We start from the raw sequence: 23,338 nt of genomic DNA on the forward strand, positions 1-23,338 counted from the left end.
GTCTTCCAAATATACTCCTACCTGTCCTTATTTTCGAGGTAATTTCTTTCTCATGGTCCAGATCCAGAGTGACTACTTGGCTTAGATGCTGTACAATGTCAGTGCATGTTAAAGGACCCTAGGCAGTCAAAATTAATCCGAAGCTCAACCCCATGGCATCTCTCTCTAACCGTCGTAAACTGTCGTTCTTTTCACGAACTGTTAAAAATTAATTTTCGTCCAATAATTTCTTTGAGCCTACCACTGCACTTTATTTAGGTCTTCAAGCATGCACTGTAAATTCATCCTCTGAATTGCAATGTCTGACTGGAATGTGACAATTTGACTGGGACCTGAAACAGACATTTGACAGCTCAAATGGGAGTCAAATTGCAAATCTAAAATCAATTGGGTTGTCCAGCTTTAACTGTAATTCCAATTTCAATTTAATCGATACCAAATACGGTACCATTTATCTTTCTTTACAGGGACACATTCGTCTGCTGGTGGCTCTGTTGAGTTCATAAGATGTGGAGGGGGTGGAGCAGAAGGACATTAGCCTCGCAGAGAGGTTGCGGAGTAAGGCAGAGTGAGAGTCGAGAGGCTGTGCATGAAGCCAGGTCTTGACAGAATCGCCTACCAGGCTCTCCACAATCGCGACACACTAGAGCGCAAGTGCCTTCTGGATACCTTTAACTCCATCTGGGAATCTGGTGCCCACTAGACAATTGGCTCGTTGCAGCTGTCACCCCCCATCCTCAAGCATGGCAAGCAAGCAAGAAACCCTCTTAACTATCTCCCCATACATCTCACCTCTGCAGCTTGCAAGGTCATCGAACATAAGTTTCTGCGCTGCCCCACCTGCTTGCAAGGGCTTTTAACTTTCTCCACGAAACTGGAAGCAACTTTCGCTAATTCCGCTGATCCTAAAACAGCGCAAACAAGACAAGGACGACGGAAGGAAACGTACAACAACAGCGCTCGTGTTGTACGTTTCCTTCCGTCCTCCTTGTCTTGTTTGCGCTGTTTTAGAATGAGTACCTACCAACTCGCCCAGGCTTCTACTTTGGCTATTCCGTTGCACTGCCAACTCAGTCAACGATGTTGTTTCTAATCTCCAACAGTCCCTACGTAGAAACCACACAGCCTTCCTCTCTTTACTTGAAATCCAAAGTGCTTTTGACCTCATCCCACACTCCGCCATACTCTCCGCACTTTCACAACATGGAGTCTCGGGCCATCTCCTCCTTCTTCTCCGCCTGGACTTTTCATGTCAGAGTAGGACATTGCCTAAGCTCCAGCAGGACCCTACCCAGGGGAGCTCCTCATGGTTCTGTTCTTTCACCTTTGCTCTTTAACCGAGTACTCTCACCCCTTCCTAAGGAAACTCCCTCTGTCGTCCACACAACTATATATGCTAAAGACATCGCTCTTTGGACAACGTCAGACCTTGAATCTCTTGGCCTCTCACACTCCACAGCCAAATCCAAGACCGTCCTGCGGCTCGAAACACCTTCCCCAACCTCCTCCTTCACAGCGCCTCTATTCCCTGGCTTAGCAAAGTCTGATACCAAGGCCTACTCATAGACTCCAACCTAAAACAGGTAACTACCACTTCTAGATCTATTGCAGAATTGCGCTAAGTCAACCGTGTGCTCCAACAGCTGAACGAAGGTTCTGCCAGGGCTCTGCAACCAGCCCAACCTGCAGAGGCTGTACGTCCTATGAGACATTAGAACACATCTTTTACTGCCCTTCTTTCTCTATACCACTTGCTTCCCTTCTCCAAGGTTGCAGAAACCTAGGTTTACCTGCATCCAGCTTCGATGACCTACTCTTTCCCAAATGCAGCAGGTCCTCACACTTATCTGCCCTCCTCCTCTTTTCCCCCTGCAGGGGCATCTGCAAGATGTAGATGATGGTGAGTTGCAATGCCATGCCTTTCCGAGCATCCGCAGGGACATCCCTGCAGGGGGATGATGGCAAGCAGTGTGCCACTACGCACCCGAGCACCCATGTTTAGCCGTGCGCGGCAGCGCCGTGTCCGGGGAAAAGGAGATCCTGAAGGTTGAGCCGATGTCGAGCGTTTAGACCTTTAAGGCTCCTCGGAAGAGGCAACACACTACTTTGTGTTGCCTCCCGACCCGACCGGGGGAAATCGACAATCACCTTTTCCTATCCTCTATCTTTCACTTTCCTATCTCTTTCTCAACTCTCCTAGTGGTCCTGGGAGACTTCAACACACCCCACACCACATGGGCCTACAGCACCACTGATACTGCCCAAGGGGCCGCTCTACACGGTGCAGTAGCTGCACTGGGACTAGATCTCCTCACTGACTTCACCTCTCCCATCCGCCCGCACAACCACATATCCAACGATACCTCCTCCGATCTCACTTTCACCCGAAACATTCCACGAGCTGCCTTGACCAACCTAGGAGAGACCCTAGGAAGTGACTATTTCGTCTTGTCGATCAGTATCCTGTCCCCTCAACACCAAACATCAATGGGCACCATCCGCATCACAAGCTGGAATAAATTACGGGTGACTGCACCACGGAAATCATCCATAGCAGACATAGCAAAATGGAGCCAATTCCTATATGAACATCACTTCAAAAACAACCGCTGCCTTCCAGGCATTGTAGAATACCCCTCAGCCATGGCCGCTCAATGGGAGCGCACTTGGTGCGGCCCGCCGCGTCGCGCCTCAATGGCTGGGGGAGCGCGTATTGGGAGAAGTTCAAGTTTTCGCCGTTATTCTCCGCGGGGGCGCCACCTCTCCGTGACAAGCCGCCACCGGCACGGACGGCCAGACGACGCGGAAAGAGTGCGCTGGCTGTGTTAGCACGTGTTTTCGCTGTAACTGCTCTGCATGACCGCGTGGTTCAGCTAGTTCTGCGTGCTTGCCATCGGTGCCTGTGTCGACAGCGTCCTAAGCGCATGCGACACCATGCCACGCAACTGCTGCGTGCCGCTGTGCACCACAAACGCAAGAAAAGATCTGAAGATCGGTTACCATGAGTTCCCGCAGAAGCAGCAAGCTATGCAACATGGTGGTTTCAGCCCTTCTTCCCTATTTTGAGCAATGTCCGGAGTTGATTTGCGAGAGAGAAGACCACAGTCACACCGAGGACATCTGCAAAGCCTTTCTAACCAAACTAATGCGACCACTGCTGACCAATTGGGCAGGAAACATCAATCTTACGCAGGAAAAAATCATACTTGCTCATAAACCGCTTTCGAGGAAATTTCTTCGCTTGTAAAATAGGCTTGATTTCTTCGGTGCATCACTTGGCTTCAAAATAAAACGCAAAACATTGGCCGAGCCTGCTGGAGTCTGGTTGAACTGGCTGTCTTGTGTTGTTTCTTTTGCAACTGTTTGTGACAGTAGTATATTTACGAGGGTAATCCCAAAAGTAAGGTCTCCAAAGGGCTGCGACCACAGGGAAACTATATGCGTGGCTGCTCGCTACACTGCTGTGTTCATTGTTCCCCGTCTTCCAAACAAGCCATGACTCAGCGCGAAAGGGACTGTCAGTCTTGGCCCGACAACCATTTGAAATGGAGCTCCCGTTTGTCGCTACCGCCAGGAGCGAAGTTCACGCAAATGGCGTTCAACCAATCGAAAATTATCGCCAGTTGATGGAACTGTACGGAGAGTCTTGCATGGATGTTAAAAACTTCCCCAAGTGGTGTAGGGAGTTCGCAGCTGGTAGCACTGGAATTCACGACGAAGAAGCGGGAGACCGTCAATTTCTTATGAGACAGTCGCCAAGGTCGAAGAAATGGTGCGGCAATATCGGAGGATCACACTCGACGAACTCTGCATATTGGTTCCTGGCGTTTCTAGAAGCACTATTCACAGGAGTTTGAAAGCAAAGTTGAAATATCGGAAGGTGTGCCCAAAACGGGTTGCGCGAATGCTCACAGACGACCATCAACAACAATGCGTTGACTCCTTCCGCGAATTTCTTCCGCGTTCTGGAGATGAAACGGAGACATTTTTGTATTGTATTGTTACGGGTGATGAAACCTAGACATTCCACTTCACGCCTGAGACCAAACAAAAATCGTGTCAGTGGCGGCAGTCATCTTCGCCCAAGCCGCGAAAATTCAAGCAAGCGCAGTCTGCCGGCAAAGGCATCTGCGTTTCGGGATCGAAAATGGGTATCGTTGGTACACTTCATGACTCCTGCTGGCACCACAGTAAACGCGGACAGATATTGTGAAACCCTTTAGAAACTCAGACGGGCGATTCAAAATCGCAGAAGAGGAACAACGCTCGCCGCCACGTTGCCTGTCAAACCATCGCTCTCCTAGAACAGTTTGTACGGGACGTCATCAGCCACTCACCCTACAGTCCGGTCTTGGCACCAAGTCACTACCACTTGTTTCCAAAGCTAAAAGAACACCACGCTGGAAGGCGCTTCACTGAAGTGAAAGATGCGGTCAAACGATTCCTCAACGGTATAGCGTCGAGCTGGTATGGCATGGGCATACAGAAACTGCCCCAGCGCCTGTAAAAATGCATAGACCGCAACGCCGATTATGTGCAAAAGTAGAAGAATTTGTAATTTGATTTGTAATTTGCTTAAAATAAACATATCTTTAGATTTATAAAAGAACTGCAAACCTTAATTTTTGGATGACCCTCGTATTTGGTGGTACCCACTTGGAACTATTTCCAGCGAAAACGGAGCAACAGGCTGAACTATAATACAGAACGTGACGACCACAAGCGTAAGTTTACAGAAAGTTCACGTTGAATAAGTGGGCCGAAACCTTGTCCCGAGTTCAAGACTGTAATAAGTTATTACAGCGGTTGAAACGCCCGTAACTGAATGGGTGACCGCTCGGCGAAGCGCACTTCTGCCTCGATTCTCGGTGTAAACGCAAGTCCACGTGCGATTTGGAAAAGCGCAGTGATCGTGACATGCCGCTATCACGCTATCAATAGCAAACTTGCACGTGGCATCACCATAATGTGTGAAACGCAGCTCATAGAGGCTAAAATTATAAAGCGCCTACCGTGCAGACGCCTAAACGAAAGCACTACCTCGGCCGCTGCGCACAGCTCTCCGCCCGGACTCGTCCCGGAGCGGTGGCGCCGCAGCGGTGGCGATGAGAACTAGGCGCAATACGGCTCTTTCGGGCGACGCGACAGGCCGCACCCAGTGCGCTCTCCATTGAGCGGCCGTGCCTCAGCTTACAACCACCTCCTACACATCTGGGAGGCACGGCATGGCCTCCTACATAGATGGTGACGACAAAAGCACAATTGCACACTTAGCGCTGCATAGCACACCTCATGGAGCAAGCCCAAGGATACATCTACCAGCTGTCCAAAAATTGGCTCCGGTTTTGTGTTCCGCTCAAGGGTACACTAAGGACATCCGAAACCTAGACCATCCTCAGCGCCTCCTCAACATGGACACCACCAAAGCCACCACCCATCACACCCTGCAGACCATAGCCCACACCTATAAGGGCTCCGACCAAGCTCTGCTGGACGAGCTTCAGACAGAATACTTTGGTACCCACCACCTGCCCCCATCCAATGCTCCATACACCAGCCTCCCCAACCCAGACTGGATGCCCCCATCACCTATGTCTCTGTTGCTGTGCGGTTGGCCACCAGGTCTAACGCCCCGGAAGTGGACAAAATTATGAATGCCATCATACGTAACCTCTCCAGGGAAAACATTCAGGCATTTACGACATACCTAAATGAGCAACAATGGATCCCTGGAAAGCTCCCTCCAGGGTGAAAACATGTGGAGGTCATCCTCATTCCCAAGTTCAACAAACCTCCTTCAGTTAAGGCCCTCTGCCCCATTCATGTCTTGCCTCGGCAAGATTTACGAACAGGTCGTTCATACCCGCCTCCGAAACCGTACTGATGCTAAGAACCTCTTTCCCCTGTACAAGATCGGTTTCCACCCTGGACTTTCCACCCAAGATGCCTTTCTCCTGCTAAAAATGACGTACTCACGGGCATGCCATCTGGAGGCGAACTTCAAGGGGGCATTTGACAACATCGCCCACACAGCCATCCTGAACAGCCTCAATCATATCAACTGCAGCACCCGCATCTATCAGTACATCACCGCCTTCCTCTCCAACCGCACTGCCACAATCGGCATAGGCACTATGCAATCCCAACCCTTCGACACTCATAATAAGGGCACCTTGCAAGGAGCTGTCCTCTCCCCACTCCTTTTTAATATCGCTACGGCCCCCTTGGCCCACCAACTAGCTGCTCAACAGGACCTCAGCTACACCACGTATGCAGACAATATTTCCTCAAGGTCTACACGGGGCTCCCTCGCAGCCAAAAAAGAGGCTCTTCAAAAAGCCATCCTAACCGTTGAGGATTTCTTAACCAGCAGTGGCATGCAACAAGCCCTGGAAAAAACTGAAGTGATTCAAACACACGGACCCCGCTACAAGTCACCTGGCTCTATCTGCCTCCGAAGCCATGACCATCTCATTGAGAAATGCCCGCTTATCCGGGTCCTTGGCCTCTGGGTTCAACATGGCGGAAAACCCACCCACACCCTGTAGACACTCCGCACCTCAGGTCTCAATGTCACCCGCATGACCCGCCGAATAGTGGGGCACGGAAAAGGCATGCGTGAAGCGGCACTCTCCGACTCGTCAAGGCCCTTGCTATCAGCCGCAGGATTTGCCAGGATTTGGTAAGTGGAGGCCAAGAGCGGGAGATCAACTACAGGTCTTTTTTCTTGTCGATCACAGCACTGTGCAGTGTTATGTTCCAAATGAGAGCAGAAAGCATCAGAGTGATGAACTAGAAACACATTTTGCAAGAACAGGTTTGGTCTGGTTTATTGGGTTAACGTTCCAAAGCGACTCGGGCTATGAGGGATGCCATCATAGTGAAGGAAGGGCTGTCGGTTTAACCACCCGGGGTCTTTTAACATGCACTGACACATCGCACAGTACACAGGACTCCAGCATCTCGCCTCCATTGAAATGGAACTGCCACAGCTAGGATTGAACCCACGTTTTTTGGGTTAGGTACCAAGCACCATAACCACTGAGCCACTGCGTGAGTTTTTTTTTTTGTACGTGTTTGTGTGCCCTTTTTTTCCGAGAACAGAAGTAAAATATAACTGTTTCACTCTGGAATGAAATCGTGGAAAGAAAAATGACCACCTCAATGTAGATAGCTTTTTGCAGTACTTTTTGCCAGTGCATTCACTGCATGGTACAGGAACCATGTACAGGGTGCTCCATATTTATCAGTCAGGGTTGTAAAAAAATTCTCTTGCGCAAACCACTGGTCTATTTCTGCTAAAGCACAGACCACAGGGTAGCTTATGATATCTGTGTTTTCCAATAAATACTTTAAGGTCGGAACTTGCCTGGACTGCCAAGAATTGGTGAAGGACTGGAGTCGTCTGCGCGCGGAATTTTCATGGAGGCGAGCGGGATAGCCGATTTGAGAGGCTTTGCCATCTGGTGAACTGCGACGCAAACAATATCCCTGCTCGGAGCTGGGGTAGGTCTCGCAGTACCCCAGTTGGCACAGCCTGTCAAATATGCTGCTCCGCTTACCTAGACGAAAATTCTCCGTGCAGACAACTGTAGTTTTTCGCTGATTCCGGACAATTCAAGCAAGTCCTGATGTTTAAACCAATTATTGAAAAATGCAGACTATCATAAGCTACGTTATGGCCAGTGCTCAAGTCCAAACAGGTAAGTAGTTTGCGCAGGAGAATTTTTTTACAACCCCGACTGATAAATACGGAGCACCCTGTATACCACTTCTGTAAACAGCAGCTTGCATGCACAGTCTCCTATCAGCCGTGAATGTAGGTTGCAATGCAAGCTGGGCTAGTTGGAGGCAGCACATAAAACTGTGCACAGTGTGAGAAATTAGACAGCAATAGAACAAACACATATGCGTGCCAGCACTGTCTTGTAGCTGTGACAAAATAATATCTGCAGCCTGAACTTGTGAGGCAGTGCTGGTATGTGTATGTGCTCTTTCTATTGCCATTTTGTTTCTCATGCTGCATGCAGTATGTCATCATTGGAGCAATCGATGCATTGCTGTAGTCCTCGCAGAACATTTTTAGAAAACAACATTCTTCTTGACAGAAGGAATACAACTTGCTTGGATGCTGTCAGTGCAGCACAAGGGCTTGAAGAAGCTGATCTGGACCTGCAAGCACACAAAAGAACCACCACAGCTGCCCTGGCAGTAGAAGTGCAACTTTCCCCTTGTGGTTACCCATGCTTCCCGACAACTTGAATAAGTTTTTGTTTAGCACAGTGAAATGCGTAGTGGATGAAGCAATTGCACTGACTGCCACAATTAAAGTATGCAGGTTTTTATGCAGCTGATAAAAAATTATAGCAACCGAAACAGAAGGAATTGCAGATTTAGACCACGACCTAGAATAAGAAAAATTGGAAGGGACACTTAATCTCGGCCCTAAGGGTATGACACGATAGCATTATCAGTCTCCTGGGACTCCTCATGCCCCTCCTGGAGCAGTGGTGCAGCGGTTAAGCGATGCACCACTGCACTGCGATGACAGGTACTCCCAGTAGTGAGCCCCATGTTGCTCTTCCTGAGCGACCAATCATTAATTTAACTGCCACCTGCCAAAGTAGGCAGCTTGCTCACTATCTGGTGGGCAGGTTGTGATGACGCTTCAAGGTCACGTGACCAAGACGGCCCACCTGCCTCCTAGGTTGCTCTATGGGCACCACCTGCCCGAGCCATGCACGCGGTTTTTCACACACAATGCTGATGCTGACACCGGATTTTCTGGTGACCGTGGCGGGTGGCAGTTAAATTAATGATTGGTCGCTCAGGAAGAGCAACCTTTGTCGCTCAAGTCCCACCGGTGACAGCACCTGCCATAGAAGAGCAGTGGGGCACCTCTAAACCACTGCACCACTACGCCAGGAGTGGTGTGAGGACTCCCAGGGACCTCTGAATGTAAAGTAGAGAATGATGTTCTGCATTTATGGGAAAGAACCCACTACGTTCAACTCATCGCGTCATACCCTTAAGGTGGAGCTTTCAATTTCTACCTTACTCCTCCAGCAGCAAGTGCCCATTTCCCATTGTTGAACATGACGGCCAAGTAAATGAATGAATAAATTTAATTTTGGCATGACTGGCACATTCATATAAGGGGGGGAAGGGGAGTGCTAACAGCCAAATAAAGTTTGATTTTCATATATAGCTGTTATGAAAGAAATGTTTATACAGGTTACTGGAATGTTCACTGTATTTTACTGTATCATGCATGTATTCATCACTTTCTTAAATATACTGTAATACACATTAAGGACTAACTTAATATATGCACCCAGATGAGATTTCTGACATTCAGTTTTAGGACATTATTAATGTAAAGCACAGCGGGGCTCAGCTAGTTGCTTTATAGCCAGTCATAAAGCATTTCATCTGAGTATCCTCAACCAATCACATCGCTACAGTACTAGTTGATTTACTGACCCCTCTTAATGAATGTGATTTGCAGAACTCACACAGACTATGCGCACACTTTCTGAATGCAGTTGATCACTCCTTGCATCTACATCTTTATCCCTTTTCATCCCGAATTTTTGTGGCGAGCACAAAAATTTGTGGTGGTTTTATCTCGTTAAGAAGCTATAAAAAGCTTGTAAACAAATTACGAGGGCAGTAAGTACAGCGGTTTTCAAGAGAGAACCATGTCCAGTATACTGAACACAGGGATTTATTTGTTGCCCTAGGAGTAGCACATTTTCATCTGCACTTTAAGAATTGTAGCTACTTTCTTCACTATGAAGCACAGACTGTGGTTGGAATTTTTCCGCTTTGCCGCCTGAGTACGAATTGACATCAAGGTTTGAGTAGTCTCCAAACAAAATTTCCTGAATTTCCTCATTAGTGAGAGTCTTTCCTACAAATGAAACAACCAAATGGTGCTCAGAAGCATATTACTTGCACGACAAATCCACATCAGGGTGTTTCTCGATCGATAGTGGGAGTTATGTAATTTTGGCACCAAACAATATTGAAAATCAAATGTAACCTGCTTGCGCAGGGATTAGAACAATTCGAACAATTAAATCCTAGTGACCAGTACATTGGAGATAAAAATATTATCACATTGCGAAAAAACTACTCACAACTAGGGCAAACTTTTAACCACATTGTTTCAAATGAAATTTGATTCACTTGCGAGAATTTATATATTTGAATTGGATGAAGAGGAAACTTTAAAAGAAATTGTTTGCTTGAGCACGTCGCGCGTGGCGGTCTGCTCGAGGAAGCTGCCCTTCTAAAAAGATGCGGCCAAGAGAGGAACTGTCATGATGGAGATATTGCTCGTCTCTTCCAGAAGCCATCAAAATGGTTTTGGTTTTGATTTAGCTTTGTTTGATTTTTTTCATTGCTTTTTTTCCGATGTCCAGTGTAGTGGTCGCTAGGTTAAAAAAGGTTATAAAGCTAAGTTTTACATGCAATAATATATTTTTGAGCAGTAAAATATAAGAGTATAAACCAAAAGTAAATAAAATTCAATAATAATTTTAGTAAAACATGGAATAAATAAACAAATAACTGAACAAACTCCAAGTCCTGCCCCCCAACCCTCCCCCCCACCCCCCGAAAAAGTTCCACAGTCCCTGCCCTCTAATGACATTGCTCTTTTGCAGCTGAGCTACTCCTCACCAAAGTATATCTGTGAACCCAGATACCTTCTTCTGTCCTAGCGTTCCCCATGAGTGGTGACCATGGACTTCAGACTGCCCTGTTCCTGCTCATGACTTACGCCTGCACCGACCTGCCCACTAGGACTGCTGCTGAGAGAAGCTCAAGATTCTGGCTTCCACGACCGCCACTGATTAGCACTGGCAACTGATCTCTCCAATAGTGTGCTGCCTTCGTTGCCGCCACCACTGCCTAGAACTACTCTAACTGTGCTTACGGTGCACTCGCAAATGCCATACAGAGCTGGGTGTATCGACGGTACTGTTGTCTGCATTGATGGTGGCCCGGCTAACAAAGCTGCTGCTGTCATTCTATATTCAGAACTTGATTTAATAAAGTTGCACTCCAAAGAGTGGAAATCAAATGCAGTTTGAAACAAAGGGGACAGGTGTGTTACTTTATCCCACACAAGTACATGCACCATGCCATGGTGCATGTACTGCAAAATTGAGAATTGTGGTTTACAACTGTAAGTTCACATCTCAATTCCAAACTATATACTCACCTATGCACAAAAACTTCAGTTCCTCAAAGATCTACATGTACACACGAGTATAACGAAGAGACGGAGGGGTATTAATAAACCGAGCATGTCACCACTCTGTTTGGGAGGGCGCACTTTGATGGAGATCAATCTTTCTTGCTAACAGAGCAGAAATACTACAACAGAAAGCACAAAAACGTGAAGCAGTTAACCAGCTCTAGAGATTTAAAGAATGGTACAACAGCCGAAGAGAGCTAAATAAGGCCCTGGAGTTTTGGAAGAATCATCAATATAAATCGTGCACTAATAATACAATAATAAAATATTAGATATTACAATAAATTTAGTCCTCACTTCAAGAAACAGAAGTTTCAATTCTTTGTGTTCGCACATTACCTACAGAAAAACTGTTCAGGTGAGAAAGCGCATGAAGGAAAACAGCAAAAATGCTGCCAATGCAGTGGGCTTTCCTTTCCTCTCTGTAGCACTTCCACAAGAGTATTTCACAGGGTGCCTAAAATACTACAGACACCAAATTTTTGCTTCGTGTTTTCTTTCAAATGATGCATTAGACATTAATATACATGTAGCACCGTGCGATATTCGCCTATGACCGGTAAATAATTTAGAATTGTATTTCTTCCCGACGTTGTTTCGGTTTCATCAACTGAACGATGGCTGTGATGTGTAGTTGGTATCTAGGTCACGTGAGACACGATAAAAACGGCAATACAACTGCTGATACGTCATTTGTTGCCATTCCATTTCTAGAAGCAGGCTGGTTTAAGTGTTGTAGTGAATCAAACCTACGTAAAAGCATGTATAGTGAAGTTTCTTCCTGCTGATGCAACCTAAAGGCCAACTACATGTCACCGTCATTGTTCGGTTGATAAAACCGAAACGAGAACAACAAGAAATAAGAAATTCAGTTATAAATTATTTAGCAGTTGCAGGCGAAAGCAAGTGGTGATTCATAAGTTCAATGTCCAATGCAGCATTTGCAAGAAGAAAACATGCAACTAAAAATAGGTGTTCTGTAGTCCATTAAGAGTTTCAACTTTGAACCACTTGGGCACCTGACTCAAAGGCAACCAGACGAATGGTTGTCTTGAATTCTAGTATACCCAAGCTACTGCTATACACGGCGACAGATCTGGGGCATGTTGCCTCATACAAGTTGCAACAGACGCTCTCAAGTGATTGCAAGAAGCTGTAGTCCTATTACATGCCAAGATACCTTCAACAAAGCTATGTTTTGGACACCACCGCACATGAAGGTTTATGGTTTATGAGGGTTTAACGTCCTAAAGCAACTCAGGCTGTGAGGGACGCCATAGTGAAGGGCTCCGGAAATTTCGACCAACTGGGGTTCTTTAACGTGCACTGACATCGCACAGTGCTTCCACACAAGACTTTTTTTAGGCATTTTAGGCATTAGGAAACCCGCATCTTTCAGGTCAGTAGCAGAGCAAAATAATCACTGAGCCACCACAGCAGCTTCACATAAAGGGTGCTCCCACAGAACAATAGCTGTTATACATGTACAAGAGGCTGTGTATAGCTTGTTCTATACGGCACACTGTCTGCTTATGAATCTAGTACAGACTTGTACAGATCTAAATCTGCTGCTTTCATTTCGTAGGCAAATTACATAGGTGCATTGGTGTTTCCCCAACTTCTCTCTCTCCAAATCATGTAGCCGAAATTGCTCAGAATAACTTTTCAAACAACAGCGTACCGTAAAATGCAGAGGTGCCAAAATACACACCCCACAATAAAAGTAAATACATTGCGGGCATGGTTTCAAAAATTCGAACTTTTTAAAACTTAACCAGGAGCACGCTCTGAACCAGTGGAAACAGCGAAAGTATGCATTACGCCATACCAATCTCGGCTCACTGTGGTAATGAGGTCAAGGTAGAATCCAGCTGGTGGAAGGATCTGCAAATAAGCAAAGGCGCACACTGCAGATCAGAGTAATGCTACAAACACGGCCCGTTTGCACAGATGAATTCAACAAACTCACTCCCAGGAAGAACGCTAACATTATCTTAATTCATAAGAAAGGAGATGTGAAGGACTTGAAGAATTACAGACCAATCAGCTTATTGTCCGTTGCCTACAAGGTATTTACTAAGGTAATCGCTAATAGAGTCAGGATAACCTTGGACTTTAGTCAACCAAATGATCAGGCAGGCTTTCGTAAAGGATACTCGACAATAGACCACATTCACACTATCAATCAGGTGATAGAGAAATGCGCAGAATATAACCAACCCCTATATATAGCCTTCATTGATTACGAGAAAGCATTTGACTCGGTGGAAACCTCAGCTGTCATGCAGGCATTGCGGAATCAGGGTGTAGAAGAGTGTTATGTGAAAATATTGGAAGATATTTATAACGACTGCACAGCTAATATAGTTCTCCATAAAGTCAGCAATAAAATTCCAATACGGAAGGGTGTCAGGCAGGGAGACACGATCTCGCCAATGCTCTTCACTGCCTGCTTACAGGAGGTATTCCGGGGACTGGAATGGGAACAGTTGGGGATAAGAGTTAATGGAGAATACCTGAGTAATTTGCGATTCGCTGATGACATTGCCTTGCTAAGCCACTCAGGACAAGAACTGCAAAGCATGATCAATCAGTTAGACAGGCAGAGCAGAACGGTGGGGCTAAGAATTAACATGCAGAAAACCAAAGTAATGTTCAACAGCCTAGCAAGGGAACAGCAGTTCGCAATTGGTAGCGAGGTGCTGGAAGTAGTAAGAGAATATGTCTACTTAGGGCAGGTAGTGACCGCAGATCCGGATCATGAGAGGGAAATAACTAGAAGAATACGAATGGGGTGGAGCGCATATTGTAGGTTCTCTCAGATCATGAATGGTAGCTTACCAATATCCTCCAAGAGAAGAGTATACAACAGCTGTATCTTACCGGTACTCACCTATGGGGCAGAAACGTGGAGGCTAACAAAGAGGGTTCAGCTTAAGTTAAGAACAACGCAGCGAGCTATGGAAAGGAAAATGATAGGTGTAACGTTAAGAGATCGGAAGAGGGCGGAGTGGGTGAGGGAACAAACGCGGGTTAATGACATCCTAGTTGAAATCAAGAGGAAGAAATGGGCTTGGGCAGGGCATGTAATGCGAAGGCAAGATAACCGGTGGTCCTTAAGGATAACGGAGTGGATTCCAAGAGAAAGCAAACGTAGCAGGGGACGGCAGAAAGTTAGGTGGGCGGATGAGATTAAGAAGTTTGCAGGGATACAGTGGCGGCAACTGACAAAGGACAGGGTTAATTGGAGAGACATGGGAGAGGCCTTTGCCCTGCAGTGGGTGTAGTCAGGCTGATGATGATGACTCCCAGAATTGAGTACAGCAAGTGAGGGCTCCTGCTGCAGCAGAAAAACAAAGTAACGACATTGGTAGCTGCTGGTCGATACACACACGAATTAATTGTTTCGTAAACGCACTAGGTGTGCATTTCCAAAACAATTAATTACAACAAACGAAACAGTGTAGTGGATTCACTGATACAGTAAGTGCTGCATATGCTGCTTGCATGGAACTGCACTGGAAAGTGGTTATAGCAGCTGCTGCCTTGTCCCTTGACAGCCACATGAAGTCCACACAGCGGCTGCAAAGCTCTCCTCCAAAAGACATGCTGGCTCAGCGTCATCTTTGGTTTGTCTGAATACCCTCTCAGTGCCCTTGGCAGCGGCTTAAAGGCACGCACTGCCTGTTACTTATGAATGCATTAATTTTTTTCTGGAAATCCTTCCCATAGCTTCCTCGAATGCATTGGAGCACACAGAACAAGTGTTGGGAAACTATGGTAGGGACAGGCATCCCAAATGTTTAAACAAACTCAAAGAATTATGCCAATGCAGTTATTTCGGTTGTAAAACGATAAATATTTCCATGGGCATCGACCTAGTGCTAGCTGAAGGCTAATGAAGTCACGTATTCCTTGCGGCATCCGTCGCCTTACACAGGAGTTACTTGGCAGTGACGGGCCTGAGCGGATAAGCACAATGAATGCATTGCTGCAGTCTCATGCTGTACAGAAGGTTCGTGGCACTCCGAGGTACGCCAGTTTTTTTTTCACACTGAGCCAGCTCATATTTAAACTTAGGCTCCCCGCTGGCCAGCAACCCCTTCTTTCGCTCTTCGGAAGTATCACAAAGAAGCTGATCTCCTGCATTGCAGCACCGCGTGAAAAAGGAAGGAAAACATACAACTGGTCCGCACAGGTAAACGCCACCTACCTGTCGGGAATCCCGACGCTTCCATAGCGCAAGTCACGTACCCCATCTGCTGAAGCTGCGAGGAAGGCAGTAAAATCCCACAGTCCAGCGCGTTTACGCTGGCACACACAGAAATAACAGCTGCGGCCAAATTGTACAGAGGCCATGAGCGAAGGAGATGAATCTTGAAAAAGACAAACCTTCGTTAGAGGCAACCGACTATCGATAGGTGCACAGTAGCAAACATGCAACAGTCCTCTCAAGCGCGAAAAAACGACCTCATCGACGCCACTCCGCGGTCTCCTCGCGCGCCTTCACCCGCACGATGTCGCGAAATTTACATCAGAAGACGCCGCATTAATAATCGAGACCGTCACACACTTTCGCAGTCGTGCAGCAGCTCTTTCAACAAGCCACAAGGCGATGTCAGAGCGACGACGAACACTTTTTATCTAGTTGGCGGGCAAGTACGAAACAACATCGCGCGTGCACAATGAATTATTTTGACAGCACTCACCTCAGTCTGGAAAAGGTTGAAGGTAGGACTGCCTAAACCATGAACTGAGAGCAAAATTCACCGAGCTCGCATCTACCAAAACAGCAGCGGGCCGATTCACGAGAGAGAAACGAAAGCGCAGATAGCGCAACAAAGCGCTGGAGCATACATGAGTTCGCCCGTTCTCTGAAACGCGCGCCATCCTCGGCCTCGGCATAATTTTAGACGTCTGGGTTTGAGAGTTACATGCCGCGAAAACAGAAAACCGAAAAACCCTCTGGCGTCACATCCGCCAACCGTCCTCCTTTCCACCTGCTCTCTGGGCGCGCATGCGCAGTTCTGCGGAGTTTGCTCTCTCGATGTTCAGGTTCGGCTCGCCTGCCGCGAACAGCGCCACCTACGCTAGCATCGAAACAGGTTTCGGCGCGGCGGCTGGCGAGGGCGCCCGCTCATGACACTAGTCAAAACTTCTAGCCTCTATACCCTGGCAGAGGAGGCGAGTGGCGAAGGGGTAGAGGGGAGGCGTGGCGTGGGAGGCGCGCGCGGTGCATTCTGGGTGGGCGGCTTCGGCGCGCTCTCGGCGTGGCCCGCGCGAAATGCAGCCGGCTGCATTCCGCGCCGGGCGCCGTCAGAGCGCGCCGGTAGCCGCCGAACACGCTGGCGATCGGGCGCCGCTGTTTCGCGGACGTGACGTCGCCGTGCCGCGCGCGCACGCGCTACGTCGGACTATAACCGCGCCGCGAGCACAATCCCACCGCGCCGGCGTGAGCGATGCGAACATTTTTCTTTATTTTTCTCTGATGCGTCCCCGGCTGCAAATGTTGAATGCTGATGATGATGATACCAGTAGCGACATCCTGTGGCGGCTTTCAGTACTAGGCGCTGCGCTCGTTCTTTTGCTGTGCGCACACGGAGAAAAATGATGCCGTCGCGGTGTTTGCTATCACTCATTATGCTCCTGATGTAGAAAAAAACATCCGGTGCCCTTGTTAGCGATACTATTACTCGATTTTCTTGTGTATTTCCTCAATAAGTGATTTACAAGTTCCCATCAACAAGCAGTGTTCCTGAACCAGTTATACTTTATTTTGACAGCTGAAAAATGGGAACCTCGACGTAACGAAATTCGCGATGTAACGAAATTTTCGGGTGCAAGTAGGACTTCGTTATATCGAGGTTCAACTTATCTGTATTCACTTCCCAATAAAATACTTGATATTTGCACACCCCTAGCTCAAATGTGAGCAATCACTACCTGCTCATTACACGATAAACAACTGCATCTGAGCACACCTCAGCGTCTTCAGTTTCAGAAACAGCTGCTGCCATTCAGCCACCACTCACCACAATGCGAACAGATGCACAGCTGTGTGCATGTACACACACTTTTCAGAGAGGAAGGCCTTGTAAGAGATAAACAGGAGAGGAATATTAGATATGCAGCAGAAGCACTTGCCCCTGGATCACACGCCAGCCAAATGGGTACTTCCATCACAGCTAGTGCCACAAAAAATACATACGGTGGATGCATAACCAAGGGGCCTCTGATTGACCCTCTAGGAAGTGTACCTTCATACAAGGGGAATTGTTTTATGCATACCAACCGCACTGTCACAAACTGAGGCGTTCATGCACAGAAACATAAACCCCGCGCAGTACAAACATGTCACCTATCGCAAAGTGTCACAGCATCTTTCCACAGTAGCCTAAAAACTGAACTGAAACGAAGTATAGCATCAAGATATACATATCTGCAACCAGTCAAACTAAACTTGGCCATGCTGTAGATGCTTAGTGTCAAACCAACAACACCAGTACTGCCAGCCATCGGAGGCTGTACTGCCCAGAAGAACAGACTGTGAAAAGAATCCTCAAATGTGATGAAATTCAGTCGTCACACGGGAGACCATGCACGCAAATGTTGACGTAAAGAAGGGCTAGAGGGGCATCACACTCCAACATGTTTCAGCGCCCTATCACGCAGGCACTGTGGCTATACAAACAATAGGGTTCAAAGGAACAGTATTGCACAGGTCATGACACCTTGAGGCTATGAGCAAGAGGCTTAGGGCGACCACACAGCTACAGCAGAGCAAAGAAGAAGCATACAGCGCTGTCCTGACACTGAGGCTCAGGCGGTCACGTCGCTGGCCGCTAGCACGGCGAGCATCGAAGGAACCGTGGTCAACAATATTCACGTGTAGCCAGGGATGTCCAGTTTGCAGGATGCCCAGCACACACCCTCCCACCTTGATGCGCTACTTTGATGAGCTGCGTGCCCCAACAGTGTATTGAGACATGCGACGACTGCACGCATAACAGCTGTGCTTGGAGAAGAGTGGTGAGCAAACAGAAGATGCAGTGGTGATGGAAGCACAGTGGCGCCCGCAGTATGGCAACCAGTCCGAGTGAGACACAAGCACCGCCCTGTTCACCAATGCGTACATGTGAAGCAAGCACTGCCTCGTTGGCAAATGCTGCGGTGTCCACCGACGACCATCAGCAGCGCGTCACCCGGCGATCCTCGGGCAGTCCCGACACACTGCCGCCCACCGACTCCTCGTGGGTGTGTGCTTGGCCGAGCAGCACAAGGTTGGCCGCACGCAGGCGGGCCAGCGTGGCGGCACCCCCCAGCAGCGAGGGTGACGGGCTGATGCAGGGCGTCGAGCAGCGCGAGTTGGTCAGGTCACACTGCTCCAGAAGCCGCAGCAGCTCCGCATGGCTGGGGCCCCCGCCATGCACAAACGCTGCACAAAGGGGGGAAGTTGTGCGCTGCATTACTCACGCCTCAGTTGGAACCACTATCATGTTGACGCCACTTCACAAACTGTATCACCATCCCACCCTCCATGGCAACTTCTTTTTGCCATGCAGTCTTTCCTTGCCGTGACCACGATAACAAAATAAAACGCATCACATGCCGTTCATCGCTTTACGCGAAATCATTCATTCCTCGCACTATAATTGACTGGAATAACTTTCCATCACACATAGGCACTGAGGTTAACTTACAATCATTTCAGCATTCGTTAAAGCAAAATAGACTAACAGATTTGGCATTTTTGTTGTATTATGTGCATTTACTGAGTATTTTATTCTGTGTTGTTTGTTGTGTTATTTGTGTATATTACTAGCTTTATTTCATGCTTCGTTATGTGTTTTGTTTCAAGTGCCTGTGGCATATTTTTATGCTTTTATCGCCCCATCCCCCCCCTATGTAATACCCTCGCACAAGGGCCCTTAGGGGTATCGTAAATAAATAAATAAATTCTCCGAGCTCTTTGCTTGTGCACTCTGATAGTTGCAAAACCTGCAGGTCGGGCAAGAGTTCGCCACTTGTGGTGTTCTAATGTAAACTCAAGGCCGCTTATAGTGAACCTGAAGGTGAAGCGGATTGCGCTCATTGTATCTGACATTCGCAGCAAGTGGACTCCCCATATTTCACCCAAAAATACTAAGTCCACCAACAGTGTGGCATCAGGGGTTCTTCATCATCATCATCATCAGCAGCAGCCTGACTACACCCACTGCACGGCACAGGCCTCTCCCATGTCTCTCCAAGTAACCCTGTCCCTCGCCAGCCCTGGCCACTGTATTCCCGCAAACTTCTCAATCTCATCCGCCCACCTAACTTTCTGCCGTCCCCTGCTGCTCTTGCCTTCTCTTGGAATCCACTCCGTTGTCCTTTAGGGACCAGCGGTTATCTTGCCTTCGCATTACATGCCCTGCCCAAGCCCACTTCTTCCCCTTGATTTCGACTGGGATGTCATTAACCCGTGTTTGTTCCCTCACCCACTCTGCCCGCTTCCGATCTCTTAACGTTACACCTATCATTTTTCTTCCCATAGCTCGCTGCGTTGTCCTTAACTTAAGCTGAACAGGGGTAATGCACGTCTATCTCTTCAAAGCAAATCCTACTGCGGTGCTTCACAGGCTCTCCAGGGCTGCCAGGTTCTCTTTGCCAAGATCTTTGATGCCAACAACCTGCTTTGGGGTGCAAGTAAATGTACTTAAAGAGTCCACGACAACTGGTTGCAGGCCAGCCGCATTAAAGACTCTTAGCGGTAGGAAAGTGCTCATACTTTGCATACAACGGCTTCGCCAGAGGACGGCTCTATGTTGTCGTCTGCACTCATGTATCACGTTCAGCCGGGGCAACATCCGGCCAGTTATGCCTCAGAGACGTGTTGCCGCAAAGGTACATGCGCCTGATCATGGGAGTCTTTGAAAGCGTCATCGATCGTACCTGGGCTCACGCAGCGACAAAAGTGGCGGAGCGCATGTGCACACAGAACGTGTCAGCTGTGGCTTCAGTTTCAATGCTGCCGCTGTCTTGCACCCACTGTGCTACTGCTTCCGTGTTCTTTACGTGGCAGTACTGTAGGGGCTGAGATATGCTCTTTGCTCTACACACTTGCTGTAATGCAAAGGCAAGATACCCGCTGGTCCTTGAGGGTAACGGAGTGGATTCCAAGAGAAGGCAAGCGCAGCAGGGGACGGCAGAAAGTTAGGTGGGCGGATCAGATTGAGAAGTTTGCGGGGATACGGGGGCCGCAACTGGTGAAGGACTGGGTTAATTGGAGGGACATGGGAGAGGTCTTTGCCCTGCAGTGGGTGTAGTCAGGCTGATGATGATGACTTGTTGGAAGTGCGAGCTCTGAAGCGAAAGCTTCACTACAGGACCTCATGCTTCGATCACCAAGTGCCTAGTTTTGACCTTCAGCCAAGTTAGAGGTCAAACCATGAAAAAGAGAAAAAGAAATTGAATCAATGCTGCGTCGATGCTACGTGCCACATAGAGGACGTGCTGCAAGTGCCACCGCCCGTGTCCGGAGACCTTTAAGTTCGAATTTGATCCCCGCAGCTGCCAGACCAGAGAATGGGGGGGGGAAGGGACAAGCGATATCATGTCTTCCCGAAAGATGCTAAGCTCTGAAGAATGGATCCATGTCAAGCAGCTAGCCTTCACAACAAACTTTCTAGGTCTCCGTTTTTATTGTGGCAATTTAACTGACAGCGACAGTGACATAAATCATTCTCTGTTGCGAATCCTCATCATGCCACTGAAATGACAGTGCCTCAAGCCTGACGCTCTGCTGTACATAACGTCACGCATACTTGTGACGGAGATGTTCCTGATGACCTGGAGCCAGGCAGGAGGAAGCAGTTTTTGTTCTTGTTTTCGATATAGTGGTAACGGCAGTCGATAAGCTACAGTGCGAGCGCTACATCATCGTCTCGACCAACCGCAGTATCTCGACCATCAGTGGGCACAACGAAAGTGGAAGGAACAGAACGCTAGAAATGCCTCCCAGGTCTTGCTGTCGCATTTTGCGACGTTTGGTCGTATACAGAAGTGACGAAAGGCAATTTATTGCTGTAGTCATCACATGTGTGTGTTGGCCACTGCTTCATACTGTTTCTGTGCATCGATGACGATGAGTGTCGGCAAACATTTCACCTCGCTAGCACAAAGAGTTAGACAAACAATATAGACCAAGAAAACAATAACTTGTGCACAATGTGATCTCACAGCTTTCTCTGAGTGTCTGCTGGAACTGGCACTGATCTGCTTGTCTCAGCTGAATGTTGAAATGTTGAAATAAGATCTTTTCCATGCAATAAGCAAACACAGTGAATAACATTTCGCAAAACGGTAAGCAGAGTAGTCCGTCGTCAGCCATTTTTATGCAGACAGATTTTGCACCGGTAGTAAAACCATTTATGCAATTTCAAGCGTACTGTGCATCTTCAAAACTGAAAATTATTCCATGATCATTCCATGATCATTCGTGTATTTGCCTGACAAGCCCTGGTATTTTGATGCTGGTACTTGTATTTAATATGACACTCTGTATGGAATTTTGCACATTCCTGCAAAACTTTAACCCCAGGTATTTTGCGCTGAAAAACTAACCAGCTGTCTTTCTTGAGTGCTAAATATACAAATTAGGTGAAGAAATATTTTTTTCCTTTTCAACGGAAAGAAAAAATGACACCGGAAAGGGCTAACCTTACCTGGTTCCCCCCTGGACGCCAGATCCAGTGCCGTGGTCAGGTCCCACATCTGAGAGGAGACAGAGAAGCACAGCATAGAGCGGCACGCGTGTTGGATGCCAACCAGGCCTGGCAAAGATGCATATCTGCAGTTCAAGATCTCCAGCAGGTGAGGTTCGAAATTCAGTACATGGCCGTGCCGTTCGCAGGCTTGGCTGCAGACCACCATTTAGTGGAGCATAACGTTGGGCCAGTTGGTGCAGTGACGTATTCAAGACAACTTTCCGCAGAATGACACAAGACGGAAGGGAGAAACACGTACACATTGCGCTCGCGTGTGTGTACCTGTTTCTCCCTCCGTCTTGTGCCATTCTGTGCAAAGTTTCCTTGAATATGCCACCATTTAAAAAGAGAACAGGTGTGCGAATAATGAAATATTAGATACGGATTGAATACGAATATGAAGAAAAAATGCCACCGAATATCAAATATCTGTTCAGTATGAAGAAATTATTTCAGAAAATCATACAGGCAAATACTGTTGCCCTTACATATTTTTTAAAAATAGTGTACAATTTTTGCAAATGATATAAACAAGTTAAATAGACAAGGTGAAATAAACAAGAGTTATAAACAAAAGACCGTACTAAAAAACATCATGTCGCAGAAATGTGTGTTACACAATTAGACAGCGTAACAGTGTGCAATCATCAGTGTGGCCACTCAACTGAGTGACAAAATGAAATCCATGAATTGAGGCATGACTGGCGACTAAAACAACACGATGTGCACCTGTATGGCCCCGCTGGTGTGTCCCGTGAAGATGTATCGGCGTGGCCGGGATCCCATCCGGTTGGAGCCCTCACACTCGTGCACGCAGAAGGAGGTCACCGTCGTCCCATCCACCGACTTGATCACACAGATCCTGGGAAAGGGGGGTAGACAAGGCTTCTGGAAATGATTTTTTGTTTTTTTCTAAACCAAAGGCAGGAACAAAAAGAGTAAGAGAAAGTGCTCTCAGTGCTCTCACTGCAGGGCAAGGGCCTCTCCCATGTCTCTCTCCAATTAACCCTGTCCCTCGCCAGCCACGGCCACCCTATCCCCGCAAACTTGTTACTCTCATCCGTCCATCTGACTCTGTGATGCCCACTGCTATGCCTGTCTTCTCACGGAATCCACTCCGTTACCCTTAAGGACCACTGGTTCACAAGGGTAAAAACTTGGGCGAGTGGGTAACTGTGATTCACGGTATGTGAGGTAGCACAAAACGGGACAAGGGACGGAGAAAGACACACACAACACAGGCGCCAACTTCGGACTGACAGAAACCTACGCAACCAAGACGAACATGAACTGTGAGGGCAAACAGGCGCGTGCACCCGGAAAA

The 23,338-nt window shown here is 47.7% G+C and overlaps 1 protein-coding gene and 2 long non-coding RNA genes across 5 annotated transcripts in view; 1 reads left to right on the forward strand and 2 right to left on the reverse strand.

Annotated features, from left to right (window-relative positions):
* The window catches only part of LOC149334634 (uncharacterized), a 34,317-nt gene extending 23,194 nt beyond the window's left edge, over positions 1-11,123 (forward strand). The window contains exon 4 of the long non-coding RNA XR_016284777.1: positions 10,728-11,123. This is a non-coding gene — a long non-coding RNA (uncharacterized LOC149334634). The remainder of the gene's footprint in view (positions 1-10,727) is intronic.
* On the reverse strand, positions 7,692-16,195 carry LOC149334636 (uncharacterized). Of its 3 annotated transcripts, XR_016284781.1 has the most exons (4): positions 15,976-16,195; positions 15,480-15,534; positions 13,095-13,150; positions 7,692-8,172 (listed from the first exon to the last, which is right to left on the reverse strand). It is a non-coding gene; the product is annotated as an uncharacterized LOC149334636 (long non-coding RNA). The 3 variants fall into 3 exon arrangements; XR_016284780.1 differs by lacking the exon at positions 15,480-15,534; XR_016284782.1 differs by lacking the exons at positions 7,692-8,172; positions 15,480-15,534 and adding an exon at positions 10,638-11,261.
* Positions 16,196-17,018: 823 nt separating this feature from the next.
* The window catches only part of LOC149334637 (BTB/POZ domain-containing protein KCTD3), a 66,313-nt gene continuing 59,993 nt past the window's right edge, over positions 17,019-23,338 (reverse strand). Inside the window, exons 17-19 of the mRNA XM_089555275.1 lie at positions 22,744-22,876; positions 21,973-22,021; positions 17,019-18,701 (exon numbers count right to left, since the gene is read on the reverse strand). Coding sequence (XP_089411401.1) covers positions 18,454-18,701; positions 21,973-22,021; positions 22,744-22,876 — 430 coding nt within the window. The 3' untranslated portion in view covers positions 17,019-18,453. The remainder of the gene's footprint in view (positions 18,702-21,972; positions 22,022-22,743; positions 22,877-23,338) is intronic.

The sequence above is a fragment of the Amblyomma mixtum genome, chromosome 8, assembly GCF_055824585.1.
Source record: "Amblyomma mixtum isolate Tamu chromosome 8, ASM5582458v1, whole genome shotgun sequence".
Taxonomy (NCBI): domain Eukaryota; kingdom Metazoa; phylum Arthropoda; class Arachnida; order Ixodida; family Ixodidae; genus Amblyomma; species Amblyomma mixtum.